This window comes from Phaseolus vulgaris, chromosome 3 (genome assembly GCF_000499845.2).
Source record: "Phaseolus vulgaris cultivar G19833 chromosome 3, P. vulgaris v2.0, whole genome shotgun sequence".
In the NCBI taxonomy this organism is placed as follows: domain Eukaryota; kingdom Viridiplantae; phylum Streptophyta; class Magnoliopsida; order Fabales; family Fabaceae; genus Phaseolus; species Phaseolus vulgaris.
The window spans coordinates 1,865,477-1,883,343 of record NC_023757.2 but is presented as its reverse complement, the minus strand read 5'-3'; the positions used below and the strand labels follow the sequence as shown (position 1 = coordinate 1,883,343).

The 17,867-nt window shown below is 33.8% G+C and overlaps 1 protein-coding gene across 1 annotated transcript; it reads right to left on the bottom strand.

The window, feature by feature from the left end:
- Positions 1 to 1,297: 1,297 nt before the first annotated feature.
- On the bottom strand, positions 1,298 to 17,363 carry LOC137806165 (protein VAC14 homolog). Its single transcript, XM_068606148.1, has 20 exons — positions 16,820 to 17,363; positions 16,585 to 16,698; positions 16,423 to 16,488; positions 15,588 to 15,677; positions 15,385 to 15,504; positions 15,193 to 15,221; positions 14,907 to 15,049; positions 14,712 to 14,806; positions 14,253 to 14,339; positions 13,999 to 14,106; positions 13,761 to 13,852; positions 13,531 to 13,612; positions 11,312 to 11,377; positions 9,322 to 9,437; positions 9,088 to 9,208; positions 7,948 to 8,109; positions 7,637 to 7,765; positions 6,588 to 6,656; positions 2,350 to 2,640; positions 1,298 to 2,175 (listed from the first exon to the last, which is right to left on the bottom strand). Exons 1-20 carry the CDS (start codon positions 16,901 to 16,903, stop codon positions 2,074 to 2,076), a joined length of 2,166 nt encoding a protein of 721 aa, XP_068462249.1. The 5' UTR covers positions 16,904 to 17,363; the 3' UTR covers positions 1,298 to 2,073.
- Positions 17,364 to 17,867: the final 504 nt, after the last annotated feature.

The window sequence follows — 17,867 nt, the reverse complement described above, 5'->3', positions numbered from 1 at the left end:
ATATCAAATTGCGCAATCAAGAAGTGAAAAATAATTTCTAAATTGTGTAATTCAATTAACTTTCAAATTGAATACAATCCATAACATTTTCTTTCTTAAATCTATCAATGATACAAAAGAAGGGTAACAACGATGACAAAAAAAGGATAGTGACGGCAAAGGATGGAGGCGATTAGGGGGAGTTCATTCTTTTAACCATTCTTTTAATACATTTTTCTGAAATATACTTTCTAAAATTTATTTTGAAACACAAGAATAAGATAAGATTTTCGAAACAAGATTTCCAAAATAAAATTTCCAGAACACATAAAATACATTATGAAACAAACTTTCTTGAATATATCTTTCAGTATAAGTTTTCTGAAACAAACTTTCGGAGCATATTTCATGTATTCCAAAAAAAGCTTTTCAAAACAATATTTGTTTTGCTCTTCTTCTACAATGATGATGGTGCAGCGACAGCAACAATAGTGGTAGGATGCAATGAGGGAGAAGCAGATGGAGGGTAATTTGATCAATCTCACCCAATTGTGCGGGTGCAAGTTCAAAAATGGGGAGTGCAAGAAGTAATAGCCAAAGTCAACCGAAAGTAAATCAGTGAACAGTGATGAACTCAACAATCATGGAAGGACTGTTTCTTCCTGCACCTCCATATCTTCTTCTGGCACCTCCATACACAACATGAAAATACATTTTTATCCTTCTTGTACCACCCCCATAGAATAACTTCCGGATTATGTAATCCGAAAATGCATTTGAAAAAAGACTTCCGGATTACATAATCCGAAAGTTAAAAAAAACTTCCAGATTATGTAATCCGAAAAGTAATCATACTTCTGAAAAAAGACTTCTGGATTATATAATCCGGAAGCTAATTACAAATTTGAAAAATGACTTCTTGATTATGTAATTCGAAATATTATAGAGGGGCATTTTTGGAAATACAAAAATCTATGGAGGTGAGAGAAGAAGGTATGGAGGTGCAGGAAGAAACAGCCTCATGGAAGTTGTATGACAGAGAATATACTTGGATTGTTGGTGAATTACTTTAAAGCAAAGACGAAATTCATAAAAATGGTAATGGCAACCAATTGACCTAAAACTTTGTTATTAAAGATTCAATAAGTAATGATTTATTTATTGTTACTGTTGAAAACCCTATATAAACAAACTAGAAATAAGATTAAATTATAGTAAATAAATATATTAGTATATAAATAGATATAAACTTTAGTTTATAAGTGAAATTGAAGAGTTTCAAATAGAAAATTGTATGTGTTCACCTAAAGTAAACAGATAAACAATCACAGACTTGATGTCATGAAATTAAACCAAATGCTAAAACTGTATACAAATATTGCAGTAGACTTAGCCTAATTGTGCAGTTTCTTCGTGGAAGTAGCTAATTCCTTATTACGTTTGATGAGCATGTAGACAATATATTTTACAAAATAAATTATCACGTTGTACAAAGTCAAAAGAAAACTGTTTCTTCCTCCATCTCCATACTTCTTTTTGTCAAACTCCCATAACTTTTTTATTCCAAAAAATATCCTTCTTTAATATTCCAAAAATTACATAATCCAAAAGTTTTTTTTTCTAAATTCGCAATTAGCTTCTGGATTATGTATCCGGAAGCATTTTGTGATTAGTTTCTAGATTATATAATCCCCCAGAAGTCTTTTCTATACATGGAAAGTTTTTTTTTTTTCCATATACATGATTAGCTTCCGCATGACATAATCTGGAAGTTTTTTCTGAATATGATATTAGCTTCCGGATTATGTAACCCAGAATTTTAAATTGTATATGGGAGTGACACAAAAAGGTATTTTCACATATAGTATGAGATGACAAAAAAAGTATGGAGGTGCAGAAAGCAGCAGCCCAAAAGAATAGCCTAGGAAAAGCCCAGGCTTATCTTGAATCATAAACCCAATTTTTAGCATCCCAGCTTCTATAACAAGTGGTAAAACAAGCTACTATAATTTACAATTTTACAGATCATAACCGACCCCTTCAAAGTTCACATACTCTCTAGACAAAGACTTAATGAGCACAAGCAATATTAAATTATAACTGTAGCTTCCCTGGACTTCTCTTTGATGATCTTGAAGGAGGAACATTACGTTCGACAGACTGGGGTCTTCTTGGTTCTTCTTCTCTTTGTGCCTCCTGCAGAATAGCTCAAATAATCACAAACATAATACAGACAAGAGATTATAAATCAGGTACCATCTCTTCCCCTCCATTACCAATATTCTTTCTTCTACGAAATTTTACCCAATAACTTAAGTGAAACACAACATAATATACAAAATCAACATGCAGAATAAAGAGATCAGCAACCTTTGACGATGAAGGGGAAATATTGCGTGACTTTGCCTGTGTTTTGGCAAGCACCCGATGCTTGTGCTGCATTTGCTGAAATTGTTGTAGTCTTGCAGCAAAATTTATTTTATTTCGTGAGCTCCCACCATCTTCGGCTACAACACCATCCTCAATGGTTCGAAATCCATCAGGCACGTTATGAAATTGGTAGGGATCCCCAGAAGGCATTCTCTTCAATTGCTCACCATTAAATGAATATGATGGCACAGCTTTTAAACGAGTTTTTAGTATCTTAAAGGCGGCACTTTGCTGCATAATAATAGTATTAAGAGAGTTAATATACAAACATCAAAGCATGTACTCCAGAAACAATATCATACATTCAACTTACTGACCAGACAAACATATCCAGGAAAAGAATGTTACTGACACAATGCTGAGAAATTCGCAAAAGATACTATCTTTATTAGTTTCTACACAAGAATTACATTTTCTCAATCATTAAAATATGAATCAGGGAAATTTGAAAATAAGGAAATAAAGTACAAATATCTTTAATATCTTTCGATATTTTAGTATTAAAGACACCCTCTCTCAAGTAGGTAAATGAATATCAATCCCTCTCAAGTTGTCTATAAGCTCCTGGAATTTAGTAGTAGAAAGCCCCTTAGTGAGAACATCAATCGGAATCCAACAGGAACATGAGTTTTAACAATAAGACCACTTGTCTAGCTTCTCTCTGATGAAGTGTTCAATATTATGTGTTTCGCAATTGAACTAGATTGTGAGCAATGGCTGACTTGTTATCACAAAATAACTTCATAGGGATCTCAAACTTAATTTTGAGGTCATAAAGATTGATCTCCATCCATAGCCCTTCACATAGAATATCTCTTTTTTAGTTTGTTAATAAACACAATAGTGTTCTTACAAAGCTTTTAAGACATGGAAAATAAATTTGGCAACATTTCAGCACTTCGCAAATTATGGCTCAGATTCTTGTTCTTCTCTTTCGAAGGATATCTTTATATACGTCTTGAAGAAAAGAGTTGTTGCAAATCCTGTTCTGGCCATTGAGTAGCTTCAACTTGTATGAATGTCTTGCTTGCATCTAAGCAGCTTGAACAAAGAAGATGCATTAAATGTTATTCTCTCCTTGAAGCAACATCCTGATAGCTAGAATAACTTAATCCTTTATCAGAGTGCCTTTGCTTGAAGTTGTGTAAAGATGACTTTTCTTGTTGTAGGACTAGGGTGGGTTTCTCCCTCATTTGATATTTCATACCAAAGGACATCTTTCTCTTCAATTTCATAATGGGCTTCTTCTTCATCTATGACCTCACCATTGAATCCTTGGGCATCCACAAAGACAAGAAAAGCAAAAAGTTGAAGACCGACAAAGAATCACTTTGTTTCATGAGAAGTGACATATATGGAACAAATATTCAACGACTTTGAGGATGACAACACTTATACCTCTTTCTATTGGAGGGGCAACCCACACAGACATTTATTTCCCTAATGTCTAACTTACATGATCTAAAGACTATGAAAATGAATGTAATGCAACCAAAAATATGACAGGACAAACTTGACATAAAGGAAGAAGAAACAAAGGACACTCGGAATACAACATGACTAACATCATTTAAGACTAAAGTGGGTAAGGTAACCAATTAATAAGGTATGTAGCTGTAAGGATAGCTAAAGGTATTGAATGAGCGCTTACACTTCATGGACAAGGTAAAAGAGCCAAGAGAATTAATTATGGACAATCAACATCTTCAACAATCAAATCTCCCTTAGGCTATATGTCATGCTCAAGTTGAGATTGTGCAACTGGTGGATCTACTTCATCATGATTTGAGGTAGTGTCATTTACTCATCATTGCATAGCTCCTATGCTTCCTACCCATTAGTTCAAGAACATTGTCCTACTGTGAAGTTTATAATGAGTCTCCATAGTATTCCCTAACCTTTTATAATACAAGCAATACTCCCCACGATAACCCTTCGCAGGTTACTTTTCTTCAAAGGTCAATCCTCTTCCAAAAGCTAACACTAGGTAGGATCTCTTCCTTTGAACCTGTGTTGGAGCTTCCTCCATCAAGCATGACTAATCTTCAACACTTCAAATCAAGGTTATATAACTCGAGAGTCTACGTAAACTCATGAGAGCTTTGTAAACTCGTAAGAGTTTACTTCACATGAAAATTAAATTTTTTCCAACCGATACGCATTGCCTTAATATCCCCAATTAAAACAAAATTTTCCTAATTAACAAATGTCCCCAATCTATTACCCTAATCTTCCTAATTAAACCAAAATTTCTCCAATTAAAACATTTCTCCAATTTGGCTGCCCTAATATTAATATCTCTAATTAGAAAACAATCTCTAGCAACAACCAAAAATGCACCAGCACCACGAAGAGTCTCACCTAATATCAGATTACCAATGCACGATCAAAACTCACCGCACAATCACGAACGTGACTATCGCACAATCAAAACTAAGACGAAGGTGAGAACGAATGCGATGAACATTACCACGAACAACGAGGTGAGCAACCATGAACAACGATGAGGCGAGCAACCACAAACAACGGCGAGGTGACCACGAATGCGATGAACAACCACAACACAACGACCTCAACCAAAGCGCATTTTGGGTTTAAAAAAAATCCCTCTAGACTCGCCAACTCGGTCACAAACTCGCAAGTTCAAGCGAGTCTACCGAGTTTGCTCCAAAAACGAGTTTGCTTACAAGTTAACTCGCCCAGGGTAAGTATAAACTCGAATGAGTTAACTCGCGAGTTTGATAACCATGCTTCAAATAAAAAGGGAAGCTTCAACTTCCTTAGGATAATATACCCAAACAGGATTGAATTTAGGCCAAGGAGGAATTTAGAGAATTTTCCTCTCTCCACAACCACAACATGCGCAATGGCCTTAGCTTTAGACATCTTCAAACTCTAGTTCTATCCTAACTCTATCCATAATCCATTAAGGATTTCTTGATACTTCAATAGGAAGAGGGCACTAATAAGTACCAAGAACTTGGGGAACCCACCCTCAATGGTTGGCAATTAAGGGAGGAAAACCAACCACTTAAAGACTCTACTGAACATCTCATACTACTCGACGTGGCACTTAGACACCCCATAATACCCAAATTACTATTCAATAGCTTATGTTCTATGAAAATTCCTACTAGCATGCAGCAAAATCCTTCCTCAAAAAGAAGGTTGCACTCAATCCCACATCTCTTACACAAAAGGATAAAACATTTAGTTATGGCTGATTTCCATAACCAAAGAATGCCACACCCAGGTCATAATGAGCGAATCTTCACTGTCTGACCCCTCAAATTTTGGGTGATTTGGGAGAGAACCCCCACCATCAATATGACTCAACCTCAAACGTCCTTTAAGAATTCTTTAAAGGTATTGGCCTTGGCCCCACTATCGTTAATTACAAACAAATAGACCCACCACTACATTGGGAAAATCACTAAGACACAAGACTCAACCATAACTGAAAAACATAGCATACCCAAAATTGGAACTCAAAAAAGTAGTCACAAAAGTTAGAGTAGATCCAGGACAAAATGGAACTGAACTAGATGATACCATCCCTTTGAATGGAATAGATGGTGTCTAACGACCCTATATGTGTGGTCAATGGCAAGTAGGTCTCACAAGAAGTAGGCACATGACCTACACACTGGGAGTAGAAGTGGGTGCAGCAGCAGCCGATCCATTTAAGTTTGCACCCGCAAAACAAATCTGCACTGAAAACAGTCTGCTCATATAGCCCATCTAACTCGGGTCTCATTTTTTTTGCAAACTGCAACCACCATGCAAAACCCAAAGACGATACTGCACAAACTGCAAATCTTCTTTTCCGAACCAAAATATCATTTCTAAACATATCCAAGTGTCCAAAAAATTAAACTTAAATCTGACCAACATGCAGGATATAACAAAGCTCTCCAAGATCAAGAGCTCTGATACCAAGTTGAAAAAAGATTCTGTCTTTATTAATTTGTATCACAAGTATTACTTTTTTTTTTTCACTTATCCTATTAAGAAGAAACAAGATCCCTATGATTGGAAAAAAGGAAACTGTGAAAATAAAGAAATAAAATACTGTTTGGATCCCCCATGATACTATGTTTAGAAGGATATTTAAACGCATCCTATTCATACAAGGAAACTACAACTTCTCAACAGGCAAAATAAATGTTTGCAGATACCTGAGGAAGCAACATCAGGAGACCATACAAAGCCTTGAATAACCAAATATATCTTCCAGGTTCAAGAAGCTGCAAAACAATGAGGAAATGGAAAAATCTAACATGAGGAACAGCACATGAATAGTATAAGGTGCCCATGTCAATAAAGGGCACCACAAAGGATTGAGAACCACATTAAATATTCCTATATATGTTTTTATGTTTATAGAAACAACCAGGCTTTCAAATTACAACTGATGTATTACATCATTTTACCTGTCCTTAAAGGGGAACGCAAACACCCAGTAAAAGGGTTCCACATCACAAAAAATTCTATATGGAGACAATTACAATTGCCACTGTGACAAGTCATGAGAGTGGGGTATAGCACGGTAAATCAACTCCAAAAATGAGATCTGTAATTAAAATTTGATATATAAAAGAGCAAAGCTCTTTCTGAGTATGCACCCTTTGATATTCAATTCACAGAGGTTATTAGTTACAATTACCTTATTTTATATGGAATGCTCATCTTACAGGATAAACAGAGTAAGATAAATAATGAGTAATGCCTATTAGAGAACTCATCCTACTAATATGTTAACCTTCACCTTTTTAAGTTAAAAAAAAAAGACTGCATCAGATGTATTTTTGTTGCTAATAAATGCCTACTAGAGGTTTGATACAAACAAGAACCATTTAGTATTTGGAGTGTCATAAGATAAATGAAAAACTATCATTGGAAAAAAATAATTGCTTATTATTTTAACAAAATAATAATAATAAACATAATCCATCATTTAGGTAAGTTTAGTTTGTTGTTCAGTTTGATAGCCAGTTGTCAGTCTGTTATGTTACTCTCTGTAAGTGACATTAGTACTCTCTAGTTTACCAATGTGATGAACAATTGATCATGTGTCTGCATTCTCTCCTCTTTAGTTTACTCTATCCGAAACGTCCCTCAGTTTCTATTACATATCTATCGTATTTTACCAGACTAAGTACAAAATATATATTGTTACAAGAATAAAAAGATAAAAAATATACAAAAACAGGTTTTAATTATGCACCTGCAATCGAAGATAGGCAAAGATTGGAGTTTCCATCAAGCGGATCAATCTATCCAGTTGGACCAAAAATTTGACATTAATATCCTCCTCCACGAGTGATTGAATCACAGCACTGGCATGTTGGTAAGTCTGTTCAGGAAGAGAAATTTTATTTTACTGAAAAGAAGTTGTGTAATCCAAATATTACAAACACTAGTATCAACAAAAAGAAATTGATTACAATGAGTGTGTGAGGCACTTGTGCACTTGCTACAGAAAGAGAGAAACTTGGAGTGGCAAAAAATAATCAAAATCTCGTTATAGAGACCTACCTGAGCTAAAAAGCATAGACTTATAATTGCCATTGGAGAATGACACCAAGAAGCATACAGAGAATCATATAGGTCTTTCCCAGCAGGAGTTACAAGTGATTGCTTCAAAAGATCTCGAATCTCAGATAATTCTGATGATGTAAGTAAGATCAAATTCAAAGCCTGAAATATTATAGAAAGGGGGAAAATAAATGCAGATGAATACAGCTTCATTACATGCGACAGTTTACCTTCAGACTAAAGAAAAGGAAAAGGAAAAAGAAATACAACAATGGAACAAAAAAGCAACAAAAATTAATAATACTGAAAACAGTATCCTACAACTGTTCATCCCAACATCATCTAGGAAGTTTAAACTTTAACATCAGTTAATAACCTCAATTCCATAAAATAGATTTAAGCCTACATTGTGCATTTTTGATAAAAAAAATGAAAACATTATCCTGACAAATAGCAGAAGCTTTGATCTTTGGAATCTCTAGATTAAAATTCCATTACAGAACAATATATTATTTTCAAAAAGTAAAATCCATCAATTTTGTACTCCAAAGTTATTAGTCACCATATTAGTGTTTTTTATTTTAAGTTTGGGTCAATAATTTAGTCACTAAAAATTAAAACTACCATAATATTATACCTCTAAAGATTTTGTTGCCGATTTAGAGCTTTAAAGATTCAATCTGTCACCCAACTAATCCCACAAGATCTAAAAGTTCATTATATTGGTCGTTATGGAGGACTAAAGTGGTTCAAAAGTGGAATCTTTGAAGGTATAGTTTAATGATAGATTAAAGGAAAAGTCTAAAATGTCACCATATCAGTCTTTTTATGGATGATTAAAGCAGAGTTAAAAAACAATATTTGAGAGATTTAATAAAAACTTAAAGTTTTGGGGACTAATTTTGCAACAAAAAATATCTTTTAAAAACTAATCTGATTTGTTGAAGGTTTAATGTGGTGACGTATACAACTTTGGAGGATCAAATAAAGGGTCTTGGCTGTTAAGCATGAATGCTCAGTAAATCCACATTTTCAAATGAGTGAGATGTGTAAGACTGCATAAAATCCAAATGAATTTCCAAGTAAAAACAAAGAAAAATACACTGCAATCAGTGTTTAGCACTTGGAAAAGTCACAAACCTGAACCATAATTGATGCAAAATCCAAATCAGATTCTCCTTCTAATATTGTAGAAAGTTCTCGATAGACTCTCTCAGCATTCAAAAGAACACAAAGGCGGCGGATTATCAGAGCACCACGCCTGGAATTTATAGTATAAAAGAAAAAAATTAATGAAAGAAAAAGTGGATATCAGTAGTAACATATAGCAAATTATAACTAGAAGAATTCATAGGATAAAGGAAAAGAGCTTACTTCTCCAAAAGAGAATTATCTAATTGGAAATTGTGCACTAGAAAAACAACAAGCTGCCGGAAGTGGAGGGGATCTTTTGCAATGCATGCATGAACATCAAGCACTAGAAGCACAACCTATTTAATATTACCGAATTGAAATGAATCAAGGACAATTCAAATGAATTATTAATTTCCCAAATTACACAAATAGCATACAAGGTAAAGCTATTTTTTTTTTATCCAGTCTAAACTCAAACAATCTTTTAAAAATCAAACCAGAGATGGAAAGAACTAGATGATGTCCAAACTATTGGTCAGATCCCCCCAAGTAATTACTTAATTGGTTTGACCACAAATTGTGGTTTGATCATGATCAAACTATGGTTGAGCCAGATAATGTTCAAACCATAGACGTAGCTGATTCGTGATCCCAACCAGTTTAACTGGATGATTTGATACAATATTTAAACAACTGTTTAACAGTCGAGAGGGCATATACAAGATATCTATATATATGGCCTTCTAAGGAAAACCAGGTATAAACTATTTTCAGGCACAATTTTTCATTTAAAAAAACACTAGAAAGTATTTGTAAGGACATTTTGTTAGAAGTTACTGCTCCTGATCAGCAATTATGTGGGAGAGTTGTAACTGACGAGCTTCCAAAATGAAAAAGTGAAAAATAAAATTTGAATTTTATAGCAACAGAGTTGAGCATTCATCCTTCTGATGTTCTCCAACTTTATAATCTCCCACATTCTCTCTCTCTCTAGAAAACTTCATATCTTAGAGAAATGATGATAGACAATGGCCTAGTACTGGACTTGAGAGAACTATTGGAGGATGGAATGGGAAATGGCAACTGTCAGCTTTTAATCATTATCTGGGTAACTGAAGCATTACCAAACATCATGTTTTCCCTGTATAATATGGCTTGCAGTACCATGATAATTTACCCCTTCCTCCAGAAGGGCATGCGCTGAATGGTCTTGTTCATTTTGTCTGAGAATGTATTGAGAAGGGAGGCTACTGTAGTTAAAAAGGGATTTGAAGTCTTCCCAACCAAGAAAGAAAAAACTGCTTTTCCACTAATATTTATCAGAACAAAGAGTAAATTACAATGAACCCCCTATGATTTTCTCAAATTACACTTCCACCTCCTGCTTTTTCACCATTACAATGACCCCCCTTATTAGGGGGTGTAAGTAAGAGTATGATTCTAAAACTTAAGGGGGTGCATGTATAATGTAAAAAGGAGAGAAAAGATAATTGTTTAAAACAAAGGGGATACTTGAAAAGAATTTTAAAAAAACTAGGGTTTCAGTTTAATTTGAGAAAATCTCAAAGGATGTCATGTCAATATAATTTACTCTAGAACAAATTGTAATGTTTTGACCCATAAATAGTACTCTCTCCAGCCCTTAATATAAAAAGAGCAAATACTTAATTCATCAAGAACGAAAAAATTGGTTTAGTTAATTTTATTCCAAAAATGCCCACAGAACTAAATGATTTAGGTAGTCGTTATATATAACGACACTATACATAACTCGAGATAATTTTTCCGACCAATGAATACATCCACTTGCATAGGGAAATACTGGGTGTTTCATTAATAGATTTCACAATAAATTAAGGACATAAAAGGAGTTTAACTATTAATACACCTGAAAGTGAGTTTATGTTTCTTATAATTGGGACCAAAACTGCACTATTTTGTTTCTTATATATAAAGGGCTAGAGAGAACATTAGATAACAGAATTCCTAGGTCACACACCACACATCTGAGTTAGGTGGTTAGAAACTAAGCATCTCAAACTACTTGTGATTGTTTAAGTTGAAATGACATATATGCACACTATAACTTATCTATGTAATATTTTGGTAAACGCTATAAATGTACAGTTAGAACCACAACTTTATTAGACATTTGCACAAAGATTACAATAAATAAAATTTATGATTTGACGAAAAAACAGAAAAGAAAAAGCTATCACCAGGACACTACCTCGTCAGATGAATCTGAAAGTGCTTTGAGTAGGGTATCAAATATGTCATTCAGAAATATCAAAACCTGATTCAGACAAGGAAAGCCAATAGTAAGCATGGACATAACGAAATCAGACAATTAAAAATATTTCATACAAATTGAAAAGGTAATAATTCAAAAGGGAAGATGTTAACGGGAAAAAAGTTTTGCACAAAAGAAAAGATTGTGAAACTAGAAGGCTCAGATACTACAAGGGACATGGACATGGATACAGCACAAAATGGAAACATAAAATTTTCAAAAATTGCAGGTCATGGCACTGCTATAATATGCATAAATGAGCAGTTTTGTTGGCATCAGTCCTTATAGCTGATTTGAAGCAACTAAAGGTGGATGGCTACTCTTTGGAAGCAAATCATTTTTACTTTGGTATATCCACTATCACAAATACTTTATTTCTCACGAAACAACTTTCCATCTGTAGTTGCTTCAAATTAGCAGTAAAGGATAAGGTTAACAAAACCATAAACCTAATTAGAATGAACATAAACACAAGAGGATTTATTCTAAGAATGAACTTGAATTATTCTAAACATAATTAATTAACTGTTACAATTATCTTAACATTGTAGTATTTCAATCTTTACTGGTACAAAAGTTGTAAAATGCAGGTAAAAATGTTGAGTGCCATGCCATGCTCAACATGATTACACGCTTGAAACATGCACAACACATCATGCCCAATATTTAGAAGTATACTGCTTTCTTGACACTAAACAATAAGTCTGTACTCAAACTTATTTGTGTGTTGTTGAGTGATCAGCCGAAAAAATGTCAAGTGTCCAACATGAATACATGTTTGACACATGTACAACACAACATGGCTACTACTACCCGACAAATAAGTTGGTACAAGCTGTTTTTGAGTGTTTGTTGTGTGATTGTTGTAATTATAAAAATAAGAAATTGATCTTATATATTCAATAATATCTAGATTATACATGTATTATTAGGAATTTTATTTATTCTCATATAATATATTTGTTATTAAAGGATGTCAAAACTCCTCTATTTATCATATTGATTCCTTTTTCTCAATATAAATAAAGCACCAGTGCTATCTCATAATATAGATTTAGCTCTATGTTTCTCTCTTTCTTAGAGTTGAAGGGTGATAAACAAAGAAAAAAGTGGGAGTGGCATAAATGAGGTGTTAAGATGTTTGGCCAGGCTACCGCTACACAAGAAAGGATAGGATATTAAATGATTAAATATGAGATATTAGTGTAGTGCCCATTGAGAATAAGATGACAAAAAATTGGCTAAGATGGTTTGGATATATGCAAAGAAGGCCAATGAAGGCACTTGTGAGGAAAGTAGATCGCGTAGCCTTTAGCCCTGTAAAAAGTGATTGAGGGAGACCAAAAACAAAAATAAAGGGAATTATTAAAAGGAAACTCACACAGTGAATAATTTCCTATATAATTTGGTTTTTAACTTAAATGTGTCATGTGATCCACGTAGAAGACCGCATACAATGGTATAATAATACTATAGTTGTTCTTCATGATAAAGAAAGAAAGTTATTTTATTCAATTGGACTGTCATGACAACATCAAAATTATTTTCAGAATTGAAAGCGCCTGGCTGTTAAAGCTTAGAAAATAAAGATTCCACGACTCATTTTTTTAAGGGTTCCTTTTTTCCAAAAGCTATTTTCAACTTCTGAGGAAAGCAATAAAACAGATTTTTTTTTACATATTTTTCAATTTCTAATTTAAAAAAAAAAACAGAGCTTTCTCTGGAAAAAGCACAGACAAGTATCACCTTAATGCCTAAGACATTTTTTACCGTAAAAAAATTAAATCATGTTAAAAAGTTACAGTAGATCCCTCATTTGTGGAATAACAGAAAGGAAAGCATAATATCATTTGATATTCAAGCATAGGGTAAAATTATAAAAGGAGAAAAATAGCATTAGTTATTGATTTCAGCCAAATAACTTCTATTATTAATCAATAGAAATAAATCTCTGGGCAAACTATAATCAAAGGCTAATAATGGTATAAGACATAAACCACACAATGTTTCTAAAGATTCCTGAAATATCCAAACAGGCATGGAATTGAGAAATATGACAGATTCCAAAGGAGCATATTAAGAGACTAGATTCAGTCCATATATTAATAGCATCCTCAAAAATATAACAAAATAAAAGCTGAATTCAATCAAATCACCTCACTACGATGTCTGGATAAAAGGGTTGATATCCAGTGCAAAGCTTCAATTCGAGTAGCCTCCCATTCATTAGATAGTTGCCTAACCAGTCAAATCATTTCCAAAATCAATCTCCGGTATAATCAGAGCAAATTAGTGCCGGCTAAACTAAACAGACCCTAATCATTTGCCAATATCAGGTATTTTCAAATTGAAAAGCATCCATTTTCCCAGGTTAGAGAAACTACACCTCCTAGCAATGGAGAGGATTGCTCCTACATCAAATGCTTCAGTTGGATCAGCCTTGATTGCACGTAGCTCTTCATTGGTTTCACGAGCAACCTTATACATAAGCCACAAAAGAGTTCTAAACCATTGCTTTCCAGTGCAGGCAACACCAAAATTAAACATCATACAAAACAGAGAATTATAAATTACCAAAAACAAAAGTAAACAAGAGAAAGGAGGGAAAACTCCAGTAAGCCTACCACTCTAATTTTGTCTTCTTTATCAGATATGCAAGGCAAAATGGCTCCAAGAATGTCAGCATAATATGGAACAAGCTGATCTCCACCAAGTTTGACAAACTCATTTATCTGTTAAAACAAGAAAGCACAGTCATTATTTAAGGAAAATAATAATGAACAACAATTCATGATAACTTTGACTAGATGCCAACACTAAACAGAAGTTTGATTTCAATAACTTGTTTAACAAGTCAAAACATTGCAACACAACTCACCCATGTCATAGCTGTTAACCTAGTAAATTCATCTGGAGAACCTGCCCTTTGTACCAGTATTTCCGCCATTCGACCATAATCTACAGACTTCAAGAGTAGCACTGCTTGAGTCAGAAAATGACAAATGAACAAAACATGTTGCTTTTGTTTCAAAATAATAGGTGAAAATGATGCACACTTGTACATCACAGAAAGAAGTCAGCAAAGAGATGAAAACTAAAAAATGCACAGACAGGGGAAAGACAAAAAGATGAAATGAAACAACAGAAAGAAGTCAGCAAAATAGATGAAACCTAAACAATGGGAAGCATATAAAAGCAGAAAATAGCTGTAGTAAACCCAACCAGGAAACTTACGGCAGAAAAACAATGCCCTAAAAGCAGAATTGCAATCTGAATAGATTCAAAAGGCTAGCAACTCCAACGAAAAGGAAAAAAGATACGTTATAAGAAGCCTTACTGGTGAATTTTTAATCTCTTGAAGAAACTCAGAAAGAGCTGAATCAGCCTGTTGACGTATTTCATGACTTGAATCGCTCAGCATATTAAACAAACCTGAGATGTTAATGAAGATTAACTGGTTTACATCGATTTTGTATATAACATGTCAAGAGAATAGAAATGTAAAAACTGCCTCTTCAACTGATACACTTACCATCAAGAAAATCAGGAAGAAAACCCAGCATGTCAATATCTGGGACACTATCCAATACAGTAATCCATCCTACCAAAAACTGACGAACATATGGATTCAATACATTCATGCGCTCCCTCAACAACGGTATAAATTCTTCAATACTGATGATCAAGAGATTAAAATGGGGACCATGAAGTATTAAAAATCAGTCAGAGATCTCTGTATCCACAGCTATGTTGAAATTTAAAACACAACAGGATACAGTCATGCAGAAAAACATATAGGCAGAAGTAAGAAGGTGCACCTGAACTGATCACTTTCGGTTACAATATCCTGTTTCAATAAAGTAACATATAATCATTAGTTAATCAAAAGGGAACACTAATTCAAATCATTATTAGACCAATACCTATTCAGAGAACATCTGATATGTGCAGTTATGCACTCGTGTAAATCTGGCAAAGGATTGTTGGAGTTCAGGAGAAATTTATTATACCTTCACAAGTCGATCTAAAAGATGAGCAGCACTTTGTACATTGGCATCTGAGTCTGCTGAAAGCTTGCATAAGGCATCAAAGATCTGGTTGAAGAATATAATAAAATCTCCTCTCACAACCTAGCATCAAAACACGATTGACATTGGAGAAATGTACATTATAGTATAAATGGTTTATATAGGTAAGCAGAATTGATCCTCACCTTTGCTATGTTGTATAATGCTTCGCAAGCATAATAACGAACTCTACTATCTTGATCAGCAAAAGAATTTAATACAGGGGGCACAATTAGCTGTCAACAATGTATGCACACATCAATTTCATCCCTTTAGGTTTAAATAATCTTTTTTTTAATTAATTAAACCTCATCCTAAAATTTTGACCCATGGTAAGACCAGTTTAACCATAAAAAATGGAACTAGCATCCAAAAGTAATTAGCGTGTTTCATGTCAATAACTACGCTGAAACTACACCAATTATATTCAATTCACTGACACGCTTGAAATTGCAGCTTCATAATGCTATGGTTTTCAAAATGCCTTGTGCTATAGCAAAATTACGGCAAAAGGTCATATTTGAAAAACGTATCCCCGAGAGGGCTTATGGTTCATAGGTCTGAATAGATGAAAATATACACAGTTCTGATGTAACTTATCATATCAAAGTCAGTACCAAGAAGTATCTTACTTTTATTTTAACCATAGGCAGAAAATAACACCATTACCTTTTAATAAATTACCCAAACCCATAATACCAAGATAAAATCAAATAAATCCAAAATTAAAGAGCATCAAAAGGTTGTTTGAGAAATCCATAATTCTTTCCTCGTGTAACAGCAAATTAATCCCAAGTCCAAACAATTAAATGACACAGGTAGCCACAGTAGCTAATATTCTCTCTCTCACACACAGAGCATGTCTATTCTTATCCACTAAATCACAGTAAACACTACCAAGCTTCTAAAAGGTACACCACCCAAAATGAAATTTGGGTAATTTAATCCATGACAAAATAACAAGTGATGGGAACCCCTTACCTCGAGATGCTGAGCAGCTTCAGTGGTCAACCCAACAGTGGCAGCAGCTAAGCTTATCAACCCTCCCTTCAATAAATTAAATTTTAAAAAAATGCTCAAATTATTAAATTAAAACTACAATTAACCCAAATTAAAGATTAAAAAAAACATTATTAGCACTACCTTCCGGTGATTTGCTTGAGGCGAATAAGTAAATTCGTTAGTCAACAAATTGATCACAGCAATTATCCTATCATGATCCCCAGAAGAAGCAAGCTGCTTCACAATCCCCTCAACCTATAACAATAATAATAACACAAAACCCTTTAAAATCACCAATGTACTCAAAACTCACCAAATTGGAAACAACAGAAAAAGAAAGAAACAGAAGTCAATATTCTTTTGAAGAGAAAACAACCTCAAGTGCTGCATTCTTGCGCTTCTCGTAGAGCTTGTCGGCGAGGTTGCGAAGCACGGCGGCCGGAATCACCGATTCGGCCATGGCAACACCTTCGCAATCGAAATTCAAAGAACGAATTGAGAATCAAATTCGTTTGCGGATCTTCTCCTGCTCCAATCGGAACATCCTCCTTTCTTTTCCCTCACGAAACGGAAATCAAGGAGTGCAAATAAAAAATGGCAAGGTTTTCAAGTAGTTTCAATGGCATGGAAATGCGATTGAGTGGGAAAACTGAAAATCGGATCTGAGAAAAACGTAAATTGAAATTGAAATTGAAATTGGAATTGAAACCGAAACCAATAATTCTCTCTCTCCTTCGGTAGTTTTCTATAACTTTTTTTTGCATAGTTCACGTTTTTGTGAGATTGAAATTAATGAGCAGAGAGTGACTAGAGAAGTTGTTCCTAATTGTTGATTTAGATGAAAGAGGAAAAATCACGTAATTTTTGGGTATTGGTATAGTCACTTCTTGTTTTCGCGACACAAAATTTTGTAAATGTATAGTTTACATTTTACAACAAATAAATATAATATAAATATTCTGATTCTATGTTTTGAAAAAAATCTATAAATTCGTTTTTTTCATATAAAAACTTTTCATCTAAAATTTAAAACTTTTTCTACTGATTACGCAAACTTAGGTATGGATAAAAATAATGTAATTGGTAAGAAATACTTCGCTAAATTGATATTTCATATCATAGAGTATAAGGCAATTTCTCCCTACAACACCCAAGATAAAATTTAAAATTCAACATTACTCTTAGTTTTATTTTTGTTTGCGGATGCAAAAATCTAGAAGTGATTGTTATATATTTTGGATTTCGATATCAAAAAAACATTTTCGTATCTCATTTAAGCTTTTAGATGGCCACATCTAGAAGTAAGTTATGAGTTATGGATTTTCATATCCGAAATGGTGTGTTGTAAATGGTGTTGAGGATCAAGATTCGGAATTCATTTATGTTTTTGCTTACGGATCTTGACATCCAGAAAGTTATTTATG

Coding starts and splice junctions, on each gene's coding strand:
- LOC137806165 (XM_068606148.1), bottom strand. CDS start 16,903: ATGGCCGAATCGGTGATTCCGGCCGCCGTGCTTCGCAACCTCGCCGAC. Junction 15,222..15,384: donor TTTTAGATCGACTTGTGAAG/GTATAATAAATT, acceptor TTATTGAAACAG/GATATTGTAACCGAAAGTGA. Junction 13,853..13,998: donor AAGAAGACAAAATTAGAGTG/GTAGGCTTACTG, acceptor CTTATGTATAAG/GTTGCTCGTGAAACCAATGA.